Genomic DNA, 21,530 nt, shown 5'->3' with positions numbered 1-21,530 from the left:
GCTTACCTGTTCGTAGAACTCGTTGACGATCCCCTCTGTCCACTGCAGGTGAAGCTCTTTACACTTCAGCGGCCCATTAACATCAGCTAGCTTGATGCACATCTGGCACACCAGTAATCGGTCATTTTCATTTGTCCAATCAATGCCGGACACTCCATCATCACCCACCTAGGGAGTTGTGCACAGGAAGTTTAGTGTAAAGAGAATCCAGCCATCGATTGTAAATAATCCCCTACGTCCTTGGTTGTCAGTTTTAGTTTAGGACAAAAGACCATTTCTATTACAGGAGCAGAACAAAAATATTTAACAAGAGCTGGGGAGAGATGAATGACGGGAATAAATGTAGACAGATGCAAAGTCACGTCTTTGTGCTCAGGATTCGAGTGTTTACCTTTGCATTAAACTCTGCCAAGAAGTCAAAGTGCTTTTTGAGGTCAGTGGCCAGGATGGCTTCAATGACTAGGAAGCGGAAGCGCTTGAACTCCACGTGTTCAAGGTTAACCAGGAAGTTATACTCAGGTCGAGACATGAAGAGGTTCCATGCTGAAGCTGCATGGTGATTTTCCAAGACTGAACGATCGTTGTATAGAAGAGCCTACAGCAGAGCAGAAAGAAACAGTCTTAGTATTCAGTGTGAAACACAAAGGAGCTTAGACGGCCTTATGTATCACTGCACGGCTTTGTTTAGATTGCGATCTGGGCTGAAATGGCAATTGAAATTACATTTCTGACTGTCTCCAGCAAGATCCTAAATTCTGACTCGCACACATGCTGCTATCCCGCAGATCTGATCATGAGTGATTTGGATAGGTCGTCACAGTCACATTCAGAATTACAAAAGTATTTTAGCTCAGAGCAATGGATGTACGGGACATAAATCCTAATCATAATTACATCTAAACTGCTGAGCTCCTGTTCTAAAGGTCTATGCTGCTGATGCTGCTGCACGCAGCCCCGATCAATGTGCTAATGGTGATCTGTTGCCTATCAGCACGAGATAACATTTCATAAACAGAAGCTTCAAGCTATGTTGTAAGCTCAGTGTGCTGAAGTTGATGAGTGACGCTGCATAGATGAAGCTTGCTGTGTTGGTCTGTTAATGCCTATCAGATAGATTTCTGAGTTTAAATCTATCAGTTATTCACTGGTAATTTATCCTCCACGGTGTCTGGAGGTGACAGTTAGGACACAGCAGCTGCTGCCCTGCAACACATGGCAGATTCAAGAGATCCCTATTGAAGATTACAAGATTACAAGAAATCCCTATTGGATTGGATTTTCGTGTGTTTTTATGAAGACAACAGTAAATGATCGTCATTACCCATCAGTGCCACCTCTCTGTTGATCCATCACCACAGCACACCTACATTTATTTACCTGTGGCGCACTGGTAGCTACGAGGAAGGCGTTGGTTCTTCCAGGATGGTCGTAGTCGTGCATGGCAGCAGCTACATACAGGGCCATGAGCTCCAGAGCAGGGATTAGGCCAGCCAGGGAGCCATACCCTTCCTCCACCACAGAGTTCATCTTGGACACCAGGAAGCCTGTGGCACCAGGCGTGATGCCGTTCTCTGAGTCTATGGGAAAAAAAGTGACCACATGCCCCAGTAATGATGGTGCTCTTTGCTCAAATGCTGCCAGCCTCATTACTTGTAAAGCCTGGTTCTCTTAGACTGTTTAATCAGGGAGAAACTTGCAGCATTTCTCCTACTTTCTATCTACCATAATGATGTGGTTGTGGTTTGTCACAAGTAACGAAACAGGGATTTAAAGCGCCCAGAATAGGAGTAAGCAACAACTGTTTGTATTAAAGGTCCTCACCAGTGTGTATTCCATTCTCAGTCAGCAGGTTGGGCAGGCCTGGCACAGGCTGAGTGGTGAGATACCACACAGCATGCAGCACATCAGTGGCATGGATCCGGTTGTGATCTGAGGAGAGTAAAATCAAATGCTAATTCACACCGTTGGAGGGCAGTAAGGCCACTGTGATGAAATCCCAGCTGGAACTGGAAAACAACATACACTTAAATCCCTCTAACACAAGGAATCTGTAACATTGGTAAACTAATGGTCTTCTGCCTTTTGTTATAGGTGACCCATGTTTAAATATGACAGAACACAAAATGGATAGAGATAAGCTCCTATGTTACTGCGCATCTTAGGTGAAGTGATGTACAGATCAAATTTTTTTTTTTTTACTTGTAATCTCATCTGTCTGAGGGCGAGCAGTTCGGTAATTCTGGCATCACACCAATGTGAGACAATTCAACGTGAGCAGTGTAGCTCGGGTAGCTCTGAAAAGCCTTCATGGTTTTCTATCTCCTCAAAGCTTTTCACACATAATGCCAACATGTAAAACTGGCAGAGCATTTATGGATTAAATTGTATTTTTCAAAGGTGGTGATACTGACTGATAGCAATCAGCTGCTATCTTAAAACTGCTCTAAGTTGAGTGGTAAAAATAGCACACTTGAACAGGGACTATTTTTCCTGTTTTCATCGGAAATGAACACGGACGTCCATGAAAACATACATCTAAAAACAATGGAACAGCTGTCCCCTGAATCTGTGCGAAGGGTTAGGGTTAGGGTGAGTATCAAAAGTTAACATTTCACCTAAAGTGTACAGATCATGTCATGAAAAACACTTTGACTATTTGCCCACATACTGTTATTCAAATTCCACAAAGATACACAAGAGCTTGTGCTTCCTGGCAGCTACATCTCCAGCCTCAACATGACCCGACAAATACTGTAGTTAATTAGATAATTAGAGAAAATGTAACGAACAGGAAATTTGATATTCCTGCCAACTGTGAGCAACATGAGCAGCCACAAATGACTGAAGCAGAGGGACAAAGGCCTGTGAGCGGGGCTTTATTTCACTGACAAAGCAATGCATCCACCTTGTGGCAGATAAAGGTAATGCTGGACATCAACAGTTCACTAGAACGATCTGATCTTCTACTCACAAGGGATGACCCTGTATCCGTTCTCCAGAGCGTGGAAGTAGTTCATGAACTCTTGTACGGGAATTCTGAAGGTCTCAAATAGACCTGAGTCCTCAAAGAGCCTAAAGGAAACCTGGAGCATAACAAGAGGAAAACTCATATCGCATCTCTGCAGAAGCTTAGATGTGCAAACATTGTCGTGAGCTGCACAGCCTGCATTAACAGCTAATGTGACAACCACATGAGAGCTGCTAATTACACCCGTGTGAACATTATCCGTCAATCAGTATTGATGTGTTTTCATTACATAAATGTCATATGTCAATAAATGTCAGAAATGTCATGGGGGGGGGGTTGCAACATTTCCCACTTATTTGTGCTTACCTGACTGAGGATGCAGCCCGTCTTGCTTTGGGTCTTCTCCACTAGACTGAAAATGGGAAAGTTCCAGTTGTTGAGTTGGCTCATCAGAGGCTCCAGCCCCGGCATCACCAGAGGCTCCTGGGCCAAGATTGGCTTTTCCTGTCAGGTAGAGGTGCAGACGGTACAGAGGAGAGGTCAGAAAGATACAGACAAACTCTGTCAGACACTCAGACTGCACCGCTGCTTCGTTTAGGGAAGGCATTTTAAAAAACTGTCCGTTGTTTGTTGAGCAGTTTATCTACCTAATGACAGGAAATAAAGGTTAAATCATTGGAAAAAATCCCCAATCACTCTTATTGAGAAAGACACGATCTGCCATCTTTATTTCTTGTTGTCCTTGGAGGGAATTAAAGCTATTGTTACCAAATTAAGCTTCTCTGATTGCCTACCTCTGGTGATGGCAGGAGCGGGTGGAGAACGATGCCCTCTGCCAGATACTCCCTGCAACCTTCCCTCGCTTCAGGTGGCTTCTTGCCTCCCTCTCCCTCCTCTTCATTCTGTGCAAAGTCGCTGCTGTCACTGTGGTTGGTCTCGTAGGTGCTGTCGTAGGTGCTGTCATAGTCTGAAGAGGCTATGACACGCTCATCTGCGGGGACGACACGCATGTTAGACAGGAGCAATTTCATGTCAGCATGCAAGTCACAGTGAGGGCATTGAGGGCATGAGTGAATCAAATTAGGAAATAAGATGGAAGCATAGTCTATATTTACCAATCAGGTAAAATCTATGGAGGAAGTGTTTTCCCTGTAAAAAACATCATATCTTCCAGCTCAGTTGGATAGATGTGTCTAATGTCAAGCGCTTGCAGGCTGTACTCTGTTGTTTACCTGGATGGGGTATTCTGTCTCCTTTGTCGACAGATTCTACCCTGTGGTTTAGTCGATTGTTGAACGGCCTGCCACAGCTGATGGAGAGAGAGCAGAGAATCAGATGCATTCAGAGGATACATGCTCGTCCATCCCGATCATCCTCTCTCATCTAATAAATGAAGCAGATAACTGAATCCCGTCCTCTCAGCACAGACTAATGAAGTGACTCATTTCCCTCATTCTCACACAAAGAGATGAAGCTTTACTCCCATATTTCTGAATTTGAACTTTCCATATTTAGAAATCGCTCATCAAAATGTAACAGAAGACGGAAACTAGTGTGTGATGTTACCTGCTGCAGAGTGATGGAGGCCGCCAGTGAGGGGTGGTGGAGCTCGGGGCGCTCTGACTGTGAGTTAAGGCTCTGTGGTGGCTCTTGGGGGCCACAGAGCCAGGGGTCCGCTCTGTCAGGGGCCCAGCCGGCTCAGGAAGCTGCACTGAACATGTCTTTGTAGTGGGGCTGGGTACAGGAGTGCCCTGGGCAGGAGGCGATGGGCATGGAGAGCCCAGAGGTGACACGTTGGAGGGTGGGAAACCTGAAAAAGAGAGCAACACTGACTCAAGTGTTTCAGGCTTTATGCAACTTACAGCTTAAGTATTAGATCATTCAAGACTCCATCCTTCACAAGCCAGGATGGAGCGAGGTTCACCACTTTGTGAACTCATGATTGGATAAAGGAGATTAATACATGAGCTCAGGAACACTTTGTAAAACTGTTGTCAGTGAACACAGTTCGTTTGCAAATAACTGCATTCTGTTTTTATTTACAGCGCTTTTGGAATCGGGGTTGTAACTTTCACTTAGTGTGTTTTGTAGATTTACACACTCACACACACCTGGTCTTCCCAGTGGTTTGCTGTAGAGGTGGTTGGAGGCAGCACAGGAGGCGGACATGGAGCGACTCTTTGAGATGGTCATCATCACCGAGTTGTTCCACGATTCGCTGATGTGATATAAGAAAACCATCAGACATATCAGTTAAAAACCAGCCTCCTTGATCTGTTACCGTTCAAAGCTAGTGAGTCGAGTGTGTGAGGGTTACCTGTCTGTGGTGTGTTTGATGCTGGCTGAGCGGTCTCGGCGCACAGGGCCGGGCTCGATGGTAGGCAGCCCCGTAGCTGAGGTGGTGGTGGTCCATGTGGACGAAATTCTCCTAAGCAATCCTGGGGGCAGGCTTCGTCTCAGACGCTGTGATGCAGATAAACGAACACGTGTTTACACACTCGCAGAAGCTTCACAGGGTGGATAAGACGAGCAGGACAACATCAGTGTACAGCTGAAGTTAGGCACTGGACAGAATCTCAAAATAAAGAGCTGATAGTGGTTACATCTCATCAGACTCTCCCACAGAAACAACAGATGCATGGCCCTGCCTGCAAATGTTATGATAGGCTGATCCTTTTTTTTAGACCTCCAGCTAAAAATGAACATCCTCTTTGTATGTTAACATGTCTGAAGCTTCACTATCTACAGTACGAGACGCCCCCTGGAGGCTGGGGTGTGAATTACTATGAGTAAATCCTCCATCATTTAATATTATTAATGATATATGTAATAAATATCACAATATTGTGTCCCAGTAGGATATTTTGCATCAGCTATTTTATTCAAAGGTTTCACAGTATTTCTATTCATGAAGTAAGTTGATACAAAGTGCTGCCAACAAACTAGAAGGAAAAGAAAGACAGGCACGGCCGCAGCAGAGAGACACACACAGCTCTGTTTAGTAGTTAAAAAGTGAATTTCAGCCTCAGGCACGTCTTTTAACTTAAACAGAGCTATATTTTCCTTCAGAGCATCTGCTGCGCTTCTTTTCCTCCTCCATCAAAAAAAGTAAAGACATCAAACTAGAAGGATGCCATATTTGTTGTTCCGGCCCGTTCCGTGTTTTTTTCTTAAAGCATATGGGAGACAGAATGTTGAGTAGAGGGGAGTCATGTTTGTTTCCCCCGTGGTGTCAATCCATCCACTGTTGTAAATTTTGTTGTAAAGCCATGAGCTAAACTCAGTTATTTGTCAGTTTGTATTTTTGTACAGATGGTGTTTTTTTTTTTTTAAAACTCTCTCTCTCACACACACACACACACACACACACACACACAGTAGAATACAGAGGGCAGCAGAGGATCAACTTTCACATAGTACTGAAGAAAATCATGTCCATCCCTCTGTCTGTTCACTTCTTAGGCAGATAACTACATGCACACACACACACACACACACACACGCACACACACACACACACAATCTCACAGTGGTCTACTTCTCTCCTACAGTGAAGTGAAGATAATCAAAGCCATCTAATAGTGTGTGAAAGAATGACGGGGGGGTGGGGGGCGAGTAACACAAACAACACTTGTTGGTAATCAATCACCGTGAACATCATGTCTGCCGTGGCTGTTGTAAATTTCATTATTGTGTGGTAATGCAGTTTAAAATGCAGATCGGAAACATCTGCACTGCATTATTATGCAACTTCGGTGCAGCTGACGAAAAATCATGTAGACATGATGCTGGCTGTGATGGATTGCTGCATGTTACCTTTTACAGGTTTTACAATAAGTCTCTGTTGCTTTATCTGAATGGAAAAATCTTCTAACGGTATGCTTTGGAAACTGTGTGTCTATAATATGAAGCATTACTAAGACGAATGTGTGCATCTGAAGGTGGTTCAATGTTTGGAAACTGCTATAAATTTGACAAACTGCTGGAGCTGGAAAAAGACCAGTGAGAGCCAAATTGTTGCACAGCTTTTAAGAAGAAATGAAACAAAGTGTTTGGCTGTCTCGTTAAACTAAGTCAAAACCTGAGTGCCAAGTGCACCTCAGTCACCAACTTTTCTTATTACCTTTATGTAACAGCTATTTCTGTCCAACAACAGGGCAGCACAAGTGAGCTGAATCACCAACTTTCACCCATTGCCACATGCAGACTCAGAGATCCCCAGTGAGCTAACATGAGGCAGCATCTCATTGAGTTACACGACATGGGTCGGGCATTTGAGTGCACTCAGGCAGTGGTAAAGCTGCTTGTCACCCTCCTGGTAGGCTGTCCTGCATTGCTTCACACGCTTTATTTAGTTTCCTTGCCGCCTTAAGTGCCCGCATACATTTTGAAGCACTGGCCTTGTAAAACATTAAAAGGCCCTCTGGAAGTCTGTGCGTCATTGTTAGCTACATTAGAGCCCCACACTCCGCCAGCGGTGAGCGAGGAGATGGGGGTGATGTATGCAGGGAGGGATACACCTGGGCGCACATGCTTGTGTGTGCATGTGTGTGTGTGTATGTTATATCTGCGTCATTCAACTAAAGATAGAGATATTTTCATTACTGATTAGGACGTTTTTCCAAATACCTCAATCGCCAAATGAATGCACAAAATACAATGTTTGGCAAAGCGTTTACCTTTGGGATGGCCAGTCTCTCTGCCTTTTCGGGCCCCTCCTCAGAGTCAGAGCATGTGTGTGTGTCTACAGGGACGCGAGGCCGGTGGAGCGGCTGGAGGTTGATCTGGGTGCTGAGGAGGTTGCTGACGGCCTTCAGAGAGCTGCAGGTGTTCGGGGGCAGCGACGGGTCCGCCAGCAGGTCTGAGATCAAACCGTGGGCCTCACCCATCACCGCGATGTCCACCACCACGCTGGTTCCCGAAAACTGGAAAAGAGAAGAGAGGAAAGGTAAGGAACAGATCATTCTTTGTCTTTTCTGGTGTCATGCAATAATGATGCGGTGAATGTGTGTCACAAGGGGATACGCAGCACGGGTAAGGTGTGTGTGCTGTGACATCCTGTCTGTAGTTGTACTGATCAGTGTATCAGCAGCTTGGTGTGAAAGTCTACCAATGGAATTGAAAACAAAGCTGGTAGCAAGATGGCTACTTGGTTTGAACATGTAAAGGTTCGGAAGGAGTCCTGACGATTTTACACACATCAGAGTCATAAAAACATTGTTAACAAACATCCTTTTAAAGAATAACACACCCCACTCCCATGCCACCCCCTCCTGCCTAAACTTGGCTGTCACTGATTTAGCGTATTGACTGATAAGCCCAAAGGCCTCGTCTATGTCAAAGGTCAAACACGTGTGCTTTCAGGAATGGATTCCACCGTTAATGTCAACATATGCTAATCAGCTCCTCTTTAGCTTCTAATCAATTTCCTCACACTGTGAAACATATCCACAGACACACACACACACACGGCATCCAAACACACACACGAACATGTATGTGCTGTACGTGCACAGTATATTTGACCATGTGTAATTAGCAAAGTAAATCCATATATATGCAGAGAAAGTTGTACATGAAAAAGGAGCTGATTATGTCTGTAAATAATACAAAAGATAGTTTACACATTTCTCCAGCAACTTTCATGGAAACTGCACAAACAATAAGGGAAATGACAAAATTTGTCTAAATAGGGGAGATGGAGGTAACGAGGACTGTTCAGAGAGAGGTGAGTCAGCTGAGCTGTGGCTCTCCACTGAACCCTGCATGAACCGTGTTATAAAATAATCCTGTCAAACTCCTCCACTCATGCCTGTGATGTTGACACTCTTAGTTTCAATCAGAAATGCCAAACATGTTTAAACTGGACTGACTGGACCAGAAAGGAAAAATCTGACACATCTGAATCTGCTACGCTTTTCTGCATTACCGACAGTTGACGGCTTTGGCCGGATAGTTTCTGCTTGTCAATACTGCTGCTGCTACTTGAAATATCCTAGTCTTTGTACCAATATCGAAACTATACTGTTTAGTAACTTACTCTGCGAAATCTGTTGTATAAATATACAGCGTTTTTCTGCAAAACCCTTTTTTCATTCAAAAAAAGAAAAAAAAATCTTGTCAAATGTCACATCAACAATAAGCAGCTGTCCAGGAACTTTGCCTCTGTCACATAGTCTTTAATACTGCTTTAAATCATGAACCATCTGACTAAAAAAAGAAAAAAAATGCAAACAAGATTAAAAATCTGTCCACACATTTTGTGCCAGCTTCCAGTTTTCCACAGTCTTACTGAGCGCTGCAGACATATTTCAGATGGTTCGACACCCAGCCCACCAATCAGGATGTGTGTTCACTCCGCAAGTTTCAGGGAGACTCTTATTTGGAAGAACATTTTTTAGGATCAGATATGTGCACTTGGAAAAAAAATGGTTATTGATTAAATACGAGAAAGCCATACAGTGGAGGAAGGCTGTGTTAAAGAATAAAACTAATGCGTGTAGCCTCATCTGTGGGCCTTACCTATCTACTGAGTATTTTCATGAAGCATATAACAAACTGTGTTGAGCTGCTAAAATGCAGATCTCTCCTATTCTCCATTCTTGACACTTTCAAGCTGTAAATGTAAAATAAAAAAGTTCTGAAATGGAAATAAGAGGAGTGAGTGAATCAAGGCATTCAATCTCATCTTCCCCTCCTGCTCACCTCCTGCATCCGCCTCTCCCCGACTGCACCGACACATGAAGCAAATCACATGATCGCTCCATCCCTTCACTCTCCCATCTGCCTGCCACCCTAATCCCACCACCACCATCATCACCACCACCGCCACCGAGGCTGCTCGGCTCAGTGACTGGCAGCAACCTCTGCTTTTGGCCACTCTCTGTGCCTCGCTTTTTGAGAACTGATTTCATTCAGTGGTTTTTCATATCCTCAGCCTAGGATTTGTCCGCTATTATACTCCATTTAGCCAGGAATAACATAAAGAAAAAGATGAAGATGTACAACCACACCTCACATTTCACAAAGTGACAGATGATTCTCGTAATTTGCTTCCTTTAACAGATTGTATTAGCTCTTCAAACATGTCACAAATCAGGGCTGTGATGTGATGAGTAACATTTCCTGGAAGAGCACATGTCTGTATGTGTGCATGTGTGGGTGTGCATGTGTCACCTCAACCTGAACAAAACCCATTAGACCACTCCAGAGCTTTATGACATCCTGCTATTGTGACATTCACCCATTACCTGGCAGTAATGGACTCTGCACAGCTAATGTCACGGAGAGAGAGAGAGAGAGAGAGAGAGAGAGAGAGAGAGAGAGATAAAGGGTGCTTGAATGTGTGTTTGTGTGTGTGTGCTTTGCAGCTGTGTATTACTGCACTTTTCTCTGTTAGAATTTTTATATTTCAGTATTTAAAAAACAAAACCTACAATATTTGTGTGCAGGTCCATTCATTGCAACATGCATAAGCATTTGAGCTGATGGATGTTGCTACAGAGCACCGTTCTGGTGGAGACACAGTGGAGGGGCAAGGCGAGGGAGAAGGTTATCGATCCCTCCCAGCATAAAGCGTGTGCGGAGAGGTGGGGTGATGGTCAATGAGTAAATCAACAGTGGACGCACACACACACACACACACACACACACACACAGGCATGCATGTACCAGAACTGCCCCTTGGGATCAGTCTGTCAGGGTTATACAGTGCATGCTGTGCACAGGGAGATGGGTCGTAATCCCACAACAAATGTACCAGTCGCTTCATGATAATGTACACAGATAAGTAAAATAAGATCTGTGTACATCAAGCTCCTAAGAATAGAACTACTGATGTGGATCACTAGTGAAGCCACATGACAAAGGGCTTTTAGATGGACGCATACATGGTCACACCTTAACATTTTTTATGCATTACAGAAATATCATACAGATATTAGGTCAATATCTCGCATACTACATCAATAAAAGAAGATTCATATGAGTTGTTGAATTAGATTACATTATATTGTTTTTTTGGCCAGTAAGTAAGAAAGTAATAATCATTTCTGCTTTAAATGACCTTAATCTTTGATCATTTAAAAGGCAGCCCAGTGCAAGAAACTCTAAGGAGATCTTGTCTATGTTTTGCTTTTGGTTATCATGCCTGAACCACGCACACTATTCCCTTCAAGCACAGATGTATGTCTATGGTAAAATCACAGGGATGGACACAATCAGCAACTTCCCTTTCTCTCTCTCTCTCTCCCTCACAGAATTATTTTTCCTCCACTTTCCATTTTCCCCTCTTCTTCCTCTTCATCCGCTATTTCCCACTATTTCAGTATTTCCCTCTCCACCCCCATCCCCCACCCCTCAGCTCATCTCCTTTAGGGAAAAGTTAGAGGATATGTAGGTAGATCATGCATAAAGGCAGATGGTGAGAGCAGAGAGAGATAAAGAGAAAAAGAGAGCCAGAGAGAGAGAGAGAGAGAGAGCGGGAGAAAGAAAGTGATGGACACAGAGGCAGAGAGGAGCTGAGTCCACAGGCAGGCTGGCAAGTCAAGTGAAAAAGAGAGCGGCTAACTCGAGCAGGCCAGCTGAGCTCCTCCACAACCTCATCTACAACAACTGTAAATACAGTGCTACAGTGAAGAGCTGCCCCTTGTTTCTGTACAACTCCACCAATGGCAGAGGAAAGTGTAAAATATGCAGAAAAGCCTTCACACCTCTTTCAGCTTGAAGAATTAATGCTGAAGCAGTAGTAGCCAACAAAGCAAACCCAGAGGCCAAGTTCCTGGTCTGGATACCAGAGGATGGTTGCAGAATTGCAAACAGTTGCAGGATTGCAGAGCAGGAGGGCCTCACAGTTGCATGGCTATTAATCCTTAACAAATGTTTCTAATTGATTTGGTAATAATGACTTTGGAATGTGTTATGGAAGAAGCACAGGCTAGCTGAGATGTGTTTTCTGAGCTGGCTGAGATGCATGAACACCAGAGACAACCACTGTTTTTATCTCGCACTAAATCGACCTTTTCTCTGATACTCACTGCGTCCAAAGCTGACGCTAACACGAAATCAATAGATATCGATGCAATTGTTCTTTAAGTTTGCGTTGAAGATAAATGAAACTATGCAAACCATTGTGCTGGTGTGAGATAACACATAACACCTTCTGTAGATAACACAGCCACCCTCACAGGACATGCTGCTCAACAAAAAGCACCCAGCTAAGAAGAGCAGTGACGGTGAATCCCTCAGCAGTGGCTTCAGCTCTCCTGCTTACGAACACCAGCCTCTCACATGCGTAATTGACCTAAAAACTAGGCTGTATCAAGAAGCTTATTTTAGACATTGCTCCAAGTTGTCCTAGTTAAACCATCTCATCATTACTGATTAAATGGCTTTCCTTTCTCTGCACACATGTGCGCACACACACCGACAAAGCGCATGCACGCACAGCAGCACAAACCCGGGCTGGAGGGGAGAGACTCCAGCTAAGCCAATACTGAACCTGTTTAGGAGGATGTGTATTGTCCTGATGGCGTCCCATGATACTCGCCGAGTGCCTTCTCTGCATCATTCGTTCAGTTTGATCACGACCACTCAATCTTGCTATCTAGATTCCTATAGATACACCGGCTTTATTCTCTCTTTCCGTCCTTTAACAATACAGTTGTGAGGGTCTCAATCCAAAGCAACTGACATTTCAACGACGCAGCCCACAAACACTTCCTCTCCTCTGCTCTCCTCTTCTTTGCTGCCTCATGAACCTCCCTCTGTCTTCTCACCCGCCCCTGCCTCCGCATCTGCCAATTGCAAATGTTCACTGGTGGCTCGGGGATGAGAAAATCCGCGGTTCACAGAAATCGGTTGCATTGAGGATACCTGGTTGCTAGGATACATCGGGACAAAGATCAAAGTGACTCGTCTGTGAACCATAAAATAGTTGTTCAGGGCTCAGTTGGCCACAGCTATATACTATGCCCACTACTTGTCAAGTGTTTCCTGTCATAGCAGGCGCTGCATGACAACAGAGCAGCGAGAACTGTGTTTTATCAGAGGAGGAAACTGAGGAACGCAGTGATTCAACGATTCAAAAGTCTATGAAGATGGCAGGTTTGTTGTTGACTGAAGCTGCAGCTGCTTGTCCAGTGTGGAGGAAATTATGGATGATTTAAATATTTAATCTACCATAAAGAGCATCATGTGTGAGCCTTGGTGGGAAAGTCAAACTAGAGACATCTGTGGTGAAAAATATTAACTGATGACCTTTTCCCCAAAGTTTATATTCATGATTTTTTATGAATTCCAATTTTCTTAACCAGTGATCTGTAGTTACTTTGCATTGCATACTTATGACAATTAAAATAATTTGTCCTGCACAGAGTAGCGGAGAGGGGGGTGTATCATCTGTTCAACAAGCAGCGTCTTGTATTTCAGTACGGCAATAACAATATTTGTTCTTAGAATTAAAAAAATGGGGAAAACTCAGTTCCACTGAACAATAAGACACAATGCAAACCATCTGGCAATAAAAAGAGGTAATAAAAGCCATGAGAGGTGACAGGCTCACCCAGTGGAAGTCAATAAAAAGCTGAACCAGTCAACCTTTTGCTGCATTCTTTGGATGGAGAAAAAAACGTATCAGCGGTCCTCGGGAATTTAGTGACAAAACCCGCCAAGGTGGGCATTATTTTAGTGAAATAACAGCATCATGACGAGAGGACCTGCATGTTTCCTTTTACCTTGACATGATTTACTTTTGTGAAAATGAAAAATACAACTTTGTCCAAGCAGCCACAGTTTGAAAACATAACAGACACAGTGATCGACATCGTGTGATTTTGCTCTCTGAATAAACCCCCCTAAGCTGAATCGTGATAGGCTTGTGGTGTGAGCTAACGTGATACACTAAGTAATATGCTGTAATATGTAACACTGAACTTCCATTTATCTGACAGTGATGCTAGCACCGCTGAAGCCGCTGAAAATGAGCACACCGACTTTGCTGCTCTCTGCGAGTTTTAGTTCATTATTTTATTCATCTGGACCAGATGAAACCAAACCCACATCAATGCTGTTGTGTATAAAATCTTGGCAAGATGCAAGAAACACATGAGGTCCTGTAACACTGTTTGCAACCTACCCAGCCAAAGTGGCATAGAGAGAAAATAATTTGACTCAAGGAAAACACTGGCAAAAAGGATTGACTGGCTGCTAGGAGGCACCAAAAGGTGATCGTCCATCTGAAAAATGGCAATTCAAATTTATGTCTAAAAAAAGCTTCTATATATTTAGATAACATTCAAGATTGACATAAAATCCACAGAAAATGATTGTTAAAAAAAAACAAAACAAAACATACCACTAAGTCATTAACAGTCAAATTAAGTATCAAAAAGGCGTAAGAAGGGAAGGTTTAGAAGAGCAGGAACCATCACAATGGTCACTAAAAACCTCATGGGCTTAATGTGACCACAACAAAAATCTACTTTACAGCTGTTCAAGGGTTCAGCCAAACAATCGGCCAACTCACAAACTAATTAGTTGTTTAAAAATGTCCCACGGCAACAAGTCAAGTGCTTTTCTGCTACACTAAGCTGAGAAAAATTCATGCCAAACACACACACATCCGTCCACCCCTTTCCCTGTGGGCGGCACTGACCTTGGATCTGCTCAGAGCTCTCTTGTAGTCCCATTCTGGCTGGCACATAATCTGGAGATAGAAGCATACAGTGCAAACAGAAGCTACAGTTAGAGACCTGTCCACTCCAGGACACTGTACAGCACGATCTAAGCAAGCTCTCCTTTTCTCTTCTTCTGCCATCCCTCCTTTACTTCCTCCTCCCTCCATCTGCTTCTACGTCAAGCCATCTAAAAATAAAAGAAGAGCAGGCCCTGCTGATGAAGAAGAAGAAAAGAGTACATCACCCATAAAGCTGGAGGGCTGATCTACATACGACTCCCTTCCACCGCCACCCTCTATCTGTCCCCTCGCTGCAATTATTTTCCACTTTTGTTCAATAAGAGAAAACTGTAATTCAATTTCACAGTGAGACGATGAGTTTCCGAGCGGCTTTCTTTAAAAATGACAGCTTTGAAGTTTTGGGAGGGCACCTTTAACAGAGCTAGGCTCACCGTTTCCTCCTGCTTCAGTATTTGTGCCGAGCTGGACTAAACACAACACATCCCCTGTTAAAATGGCAGCAAGCGTCAATTGTTTGGATACTTAACACAGTGCAGAAGTCATAGAATGAGCTCCTCTGACCTGCATTTCACGTTACTAACAGCTGGTGTAGTGGAGATGAAGAAAATGAAGAAGAGCCAAAAATAGGAAGCCCCCCCCCCACACTGAATGAAGACCTAAGAACTGCATTGCTGGAGCAAGTTGAGCATTTTGCACTTGACTTTTGATGAATTATTTCCTGTACGCAGCGAGGGCTTCACACTCCTAATCATACCTGACAGCAGAGGTTAATCTGGAAGCTATGGCATCTGTGTTGGACCCTCTTCTCTGTTGCATCCCGTGAGTGCTTGATACGGACGGAAAATATGAGTCCATTTTTGCATTCGAAAATTATGTCATTGCAGCATAGCTTTAAAAAACACTGCATTCAATTATTTTTGTTCCTTGCCTCACAGGGCCTGTCACCACAGCTAAGAACAAAGGTTGACACAATAATCACCGGCATGTGACCTTGTTATGGTTCTGTTGGTAAAACTGCAACGAAATAATAAAAGCCAATGCTGAACCAGGACGATACAAGTGTGTGTGTGTGTGTGTGTGTGTGTGTGTGTGTGTGTGTGTGTGTGTGTGTGTGTGTGTGTGCATCTGAGCTATGACAATACAAATTTAAATTCTACAGTATGTTTTAAAAAAAACAGTGAATCTGGACAAAGTTTATATTCATTTCTATCTTTTCTTCATGCTGTGATCCAGATATCAGTTCATATTTAATTCATGCTAACAGGCGACACCCTCTCCAGTTCATTTAGTGAGATAGTTTCTTCTTTAAAATCGTCATTTAAAAGTGGTTGTGGAAAAATGACACACTTCTAGTTATGTTGCAGGTTCACTGTCTGACAGTCGGTAAAATGCTGCCTAGCTAGCTGCTAAAGGTCAGATCAGGGATCACAAGACATCCCTCAAAAAGAACAGCAGAATTATGTTAATGATCTTAAGACGGTCATGCAGCTCTTCTGTGATTTCAGCTGGACGTAAAAAAAAGACCACCCTCTTCAATACACTGAATGTGGTTGAATTCTTATTCGTCCAAACACTGACCAAAAGTCTTGATGACGTTCATGTGAGTGTTAACTTTTATTGTCTAAACATAGCTTTACTGTAGGTTCCATTTAATTGAGCGGAATGGTTCTTTTATTTTAAATAATGTACGTTGCTTCATTCTTGTTAATAATAATCGTTGTGTAATAAGTGGTCCCAGGCCTAGTGTGCATGTCTGTGTGTGTGTGTGTGTGTGTGTGTGTGTATGTGTGTGTGTGTGTGTGTATGTGTGTGTGTGTGCTGCGTCTGTGGACTGCCCTAGCTGTCATAGTTCGTAGGCTGATGTATAAAATGGCATAAAATGAGGTGACCTGACAGTGCAACTGTCATCCACTGGAGATGACTTTGCATCTTGAATGGCAGATGAGATAATCTGCCTAATACTGCGGATTCATGTTTTATGCGAGCCCCTCAGGATGGAAGGGGGGGTTGTTTGGAAGAATAAAAGCGCTGTATTGCTGAATCACACTGAACTCCTTGATCATGTAAAATATGTGCACTTCATCTTGAAATACTGTGTGCACTGTTCTTCTTTGCTGATAGCGTTTGTTGAAGAGTCACACCGGTAAACATGGTGTGCCACATTAAAGTAAAGATGCAGCTACAGTTCTGTACCGTGGCAGAAATCACATTTCAGCCTCTGTCATTTACCCAGGCCCTTAAATCCTCCTTTGTGCTCTGCTGTCCCTTGACGGCCTCCATTACTGCTAAAATACACTTCACATGTCAAGTCTATAAGATGCTGGGAAATCACAGAGCCCTAATGCACTTCTGAGCCACATAATCTTTGACAGCTCCATCATTCAGTCTTAAGTAGAGTGCTAATAATTTCACTGATGCAAATATAAGAATACAACAGCTTCGTATCAGTAGGTATATGTGCTACAAAACATGTCAATGTGCAACCATGGTTGATTCATCTTTGCACATGCACCTGAGTGTGTATATTGAGGATGTATATTATACTGGTTATTGGTTGAGATGGCTCATACGTGCATGAACGCACTGAACACTGCAGGGGGAGCTCTTTTTGTTTACATGAACACTGCTTGTCTCAAAGGTGTTTTTGTGCCAGGCAGAACTTAAATCTGTTTACTGTGAGGTGATGAATACATAGATTTAACAACAACATAAAACACAGAGCCCAGAATGCATTTAAAAACAACAAGAATTTCATATAATTGGTCATTTATGTCCATTAAAAAAAAAAAAATTATATAAGTTTGTGTCACTGATCCAAACATGCTCCTCCAAACCACAGAGCAGTTGTTACAGTTTATTAAAAATTATTAGCTTTGTTCTAGAGAGAGATTACTCATCAGGCTCTTTCTGTTACACTATAATGCAAGTAACAATACATGCGGCACTGCATAATGTCTATTATATGTTAATCGTGACGAATGCTTCTTCAATTACATTATCATAACAAGACACCATTCAAAACCACATTCATGCAGCTTTTCCAATGTTGTGACCCACTTCTTACAAAAAAAAACAACTGCCTGAAAGCTAAAAATACACAGAGAAATTTCTTCAGCAGCCCCGCAGGCTTAAAGAAAACATCCTTGTTTTGCATTGTAAAAATTACTACTTTAATTCACCACAAGTACAACATGGAAATACAACGCGTGTGTACTTTGACGTTGCCTGTTTTTTCGTGAGCTGCTCTTTAAGCACTTCACACGGAGCCCACTCTGTCGATGTGAAACCATGTGAACTGCTTACAGGTGACTGTCCTCGACCCTGGCTTCTTAAACAGCAATGTGTGTGTTTGATATACTACGACAAAGTCATGTATGGGCTACAGGGACAAAAGCTCCCCGAGTCTGTACACATACACACCCGCACACTTGCACATACACAGAGTCACAAGCACCCACGAGTGCATACACGTGCACCGACACACGCATCAACACACACGGCCTCTGTTTGTCACGACTCAGTCACTCCAGTCCTGAAGAACCCAGCAAGCCAGACCAAAACCCCTACTGGCCAGCAACTGTTCTTACTAGATCCCAGCTGAGGCAGAAAGAGGGACAGGAGGGAGAGGCAAAGCCCAAATCAATATTACGATGTCACCAAGAATATTTTCTATCAGTGACATGGCAAATCTGCAAAATGACATACAATTTTTAGTAAAATAATAACACAATATTGTCACAAATTGTCACTATACAACTTACTGAAGTCAATAATTAAATAATAATGAAGTATTATTTCTATTCTGACATGATCAGAGGAAACACCTCATTTTATCTTATCCCCATCACGCTCAATCAGTGCTTCCTGTTAGCACGCCATTTTTCAGGCTCATTATTGAAGTCAGTTTGCCTTTACCGTAGTGCTGTTGCTCAATACCTTCATTTTGTTTGCCGTCATAGTGAAGTAAAAACGGTTATCGTCACTGATGGTACAGCGCCTAATGTTTTCTATACAAACTGATTCGTAATGACCCCAAGAATCACAGTTCACCCACTCAACACGGCTAGCTTGCCAAATGGATTTGGCAAAGCTGCTTGTGTATGCATGGTGTGCCTGTGTGTGTTTATGAGAGTGTGTGTGTGTGTGTGTGTGTGTGTGTGTGTGTGTGTGTGTGTGTGACAGACAGAGAGAGAGAGAGAGAGAGAGAGACTCCTGGGACTCCTGGGCTGGATGATGATGACTCACCCACCCACACAATCACACATGTGAATTAAGACATGCACCCATCACCGTCATCACTCAAAGCATGTTAGCGCTGATGCTAATTGTTCCCAATGAGCGTATCAGAGGTCCGGTCAATGCGCTGTGAAACCAGACCACACCGGCGACTGCTTATTGATCTCATTACACGCTAACGTCACTCTGTCAAAGCAAGTGTTTGTGTGTCTGTGTGCATGTGTGTGAGGGTCCGACTGACACATCCACCAGAGCTCTACAACTGAGCCCAATGCTCCAACTATTTAAAACTAAGACTGAGCAAGCAATCAAAATAAAACATGTGGACTCTTTTTTTTTTTTAAACAAACTGGCAGCCATGCCAGCAGCTCTGTGAGGCCGTACTTATAGGCACAGCGCTACTCAAGCTAAATGCTAACATGCACACAGTGGTGATGCTAACTTTCTGATGTTTAGCAGCCATACAGCTGTCACCATCTTATTTTAGTGTTAGCATGCTAACATGTGCTAATTAGCACTAAACATACAGTGAAACAGGCTGACGGGAATGTCATTATTTTTGCTGGTATGGTCATAAACCAAAGCACTGGACCATTTTATACTGATGGTGCCTCTTGACAGAGAAGATAGAGAATTTTTCTTGGTGATACTGGAGACCAATCTATCCGATAGTATAGGAAAAGTGGTGGGATTACAAAAGTAGGCATCATCTTTTTGGCATTGTGATTGTTTATATAAAACTCATAGAAATCCATCCAATAGTTGTTGAAATATTTCACTCTGGACCAAAGTGACATTGACATCCCTCAGCCAAAAAATAAATAAATAATGTTAAAAAAAAAAAAGAAAAAAAGAAAAAGAAAGAAACATTTACACTGATGCTGTCAGTGTCAGCATAGAACTACCAAAACTCACAATGATCCTCACCACGACTTTACATCTCTACCTCCACACCTCTCTCCACTTTGCTGTTGCAACACACAGGTCAGATGGGTCATTACTGTATACGCACAAATAACTAATACACTTACACTTTCAACTGGGATGAGACAACTGGATGACTGGAAAAGAGAGTAAGGTTAAATGTTTCGCATAATTAAATGTCTTCATTAAAAATGTATTTGCTGTGTATCATTTATGATCAGTGCAAGTCCCCTGAATTCACTGCATTCCCAGAAGCCTCTGTAATATGGCTTGTTTACAGTAGTTATGAATAAGTAAAAGTCGGCTAGAGAGCAGGGGAAAGACATCTTTCAAAAGCCTTCTCTCTCACTACTCTCACTCACATTTACAGCAAATTTGCAAAAATGAAAAATTGGTTAATGCTGATGGAAACAATATATAGACACTAAACAGTAGAAAACCCAAAATATATCCATTATTTCATTTGAAACTCTAACCTTTTTGGCCTCTGTGAAAGGACTGTGCTGATGGCAGCCACCAACATCGCCTCGGGCAAGTATGTGTGTGTATGTGTGTGTGTTTTATGGTGGAGTTGCATGACTAAGCCTTTGCATGTACTGTCAAGTGAATGCATGCATGCCTCTTGTCAGTAAATTTAGATTTCTACATTTCATCTCCGCAATTTCCTTCTCATGTGTGACACATGAACTGTTCATAAAACAGTGGCTTTGCAGGTGCGTGAGATCATGTGTTCTGTAGCATGATGCCTTGTATCCGCTGATGTGTTAAATGCTTAATGTAACCGCATCCCGAGTTATCAGACGACAGGGCCCAAAGTCCAATACGGTGAATTAATGAAACCACACGGGCGTTAAAACGGACCTGAAGAAACGTGACGTGAGCTGTCTGTGTTGACCGTCTCTTTCAGTGTACATATGTATTTTCCTCAAAAAGCCAAATTGTTAATCAATAAATGATCAATGGCAGTCAAAATAATATTGGGTTCCTGTTTGCCAGAAAACGTCTCTTGTTCATAACCCTTGTGTTTCGTTTTTGGCTAATAAGCCTATGAAGTTCTTTAATGATAATGATCCATTAAAATTTGAAGATTTTTCATGAAATGCACATTTTTTCACCTGCACTAAACACCAGCTGGTGAAGAAACGCAGCCCTGGACTTATCCACTGGGACCAGCCATTGGCCAGTGAGATTTCATTCATGCCACCCAGTCCTACTGTAAATGATTACGGATCTGATTTGCCATTACTAATGAAAATTAACAGGAAACAATAGCATATTGATAAACACCAAAGCATCTAAAATCTGTTCAATTGATGATGCAAATGACTATTTGCAGCAAGTACATGAATGATAATGCATAAATACAACAGTGAAGTGTAATAATACATTAATAAGAGTACTAGTAAAACAAACACAACCTACATGTTTTCATTTATACCCTTCAGAACAGTCAGAATGATCCGTGTGCATTCACATTCTTGTACCATCTACTTGTCATCTTTACTTCACTGAGTAAGCTGCATCACACGCAAACGGGTCCTCACGCATGCACAAAACTCATCTCAAACACACACACACACACACACACACACACACACACACACACACACACCATTTCACCCCAGTCTTCCTCCCTCCCTTCCTCCCTTCAAGGCTCCATGGCTAAGTGGAGTGTTTTTCCCTCGCGTTGTTGTACCCATGTTAGGC

General features: G+C 42.8%; 1 protein-coding gene across 2 annotated transcripts in view; it reads right to left on the bottom strand.

Annotated features, from left to right (window-relative positions):
* LOC143323206 (cGMP-inhibited 3',5'-cyclic phosphodiesterase 3A-like) overlaps positions 1-21,530 on the bottom strand; it is a 54,877-nt gene that overhangs the window by 5,431 nt on the left and 27,916 nt on the right. For both annotated transcript variants that reach the window (XM_076734923.1, XM_076734922.1), the window contains exons 2-13: positions 7,648-7,893; positions 5,286-5,431; positions 5,080-5,186; positions 4,535-4,778; positions 4,201-4,277; positions 3,763-3,959; positions 3,335-3,472; positions 2,972-3,083; positions 1,822-1,929; positions 1,378-1,577; positions 392-595; positions 7-168 (exon numbers count right to left, since the gene is read on the bottom strand). In XM_076734923.1, coding sequence (XP_076591038.1) covers positions 7-168; positions 392-595; positions 1,378-1,577; positions 1,822-1,929; positions 2,972-3,083; positions 3,335-3,472; positions 3,763-3,959; positions 4,201-4,277; positions 4,535-4,778; positions 5,080-5,186; positions 5,286-5,431; positions 7,648-7,857 — 1,905 coding nt within the window. In that variant the 5' untranslated portion in view covers positions 7,858-7,893. The remainder of the gene's footprint in view (positions 1-6; positions 169-391; positions 596-1,377; positions 1,578-1,821; positions 1,930-2,971; positions 3,084-3,334; positions 3,473-3,762; positions 3,960-4,200; positions 4,278-4,534; positions 4,779-5,079; positions 5,187-5,285; positions 5,432-7,647; positions 7,894-21,530) is intronic.

The sequence above is a fragment of the Chaetodon auriga genome, chromosome 7, assembly GCF_051107435.1.
Source record: "Chaetodon auriga isolate fChaAug3 chromosome 7, fChaAug3.hap1, whole genome shotgun sequence".
NCBI classification, from domain to species: domain Eukaryota; kingdom Metazoa; phylum Chordata; class Actinopteri; order Chaetodontiformes; family Chaetodontidae; genus Chaetodon; species Chaetodon auriga.
The sequence above is the reverse complement of the archived record's forward strand: the minus strand, read 5'-3'. Positions and strand labels throughout refer to the sequence as shown.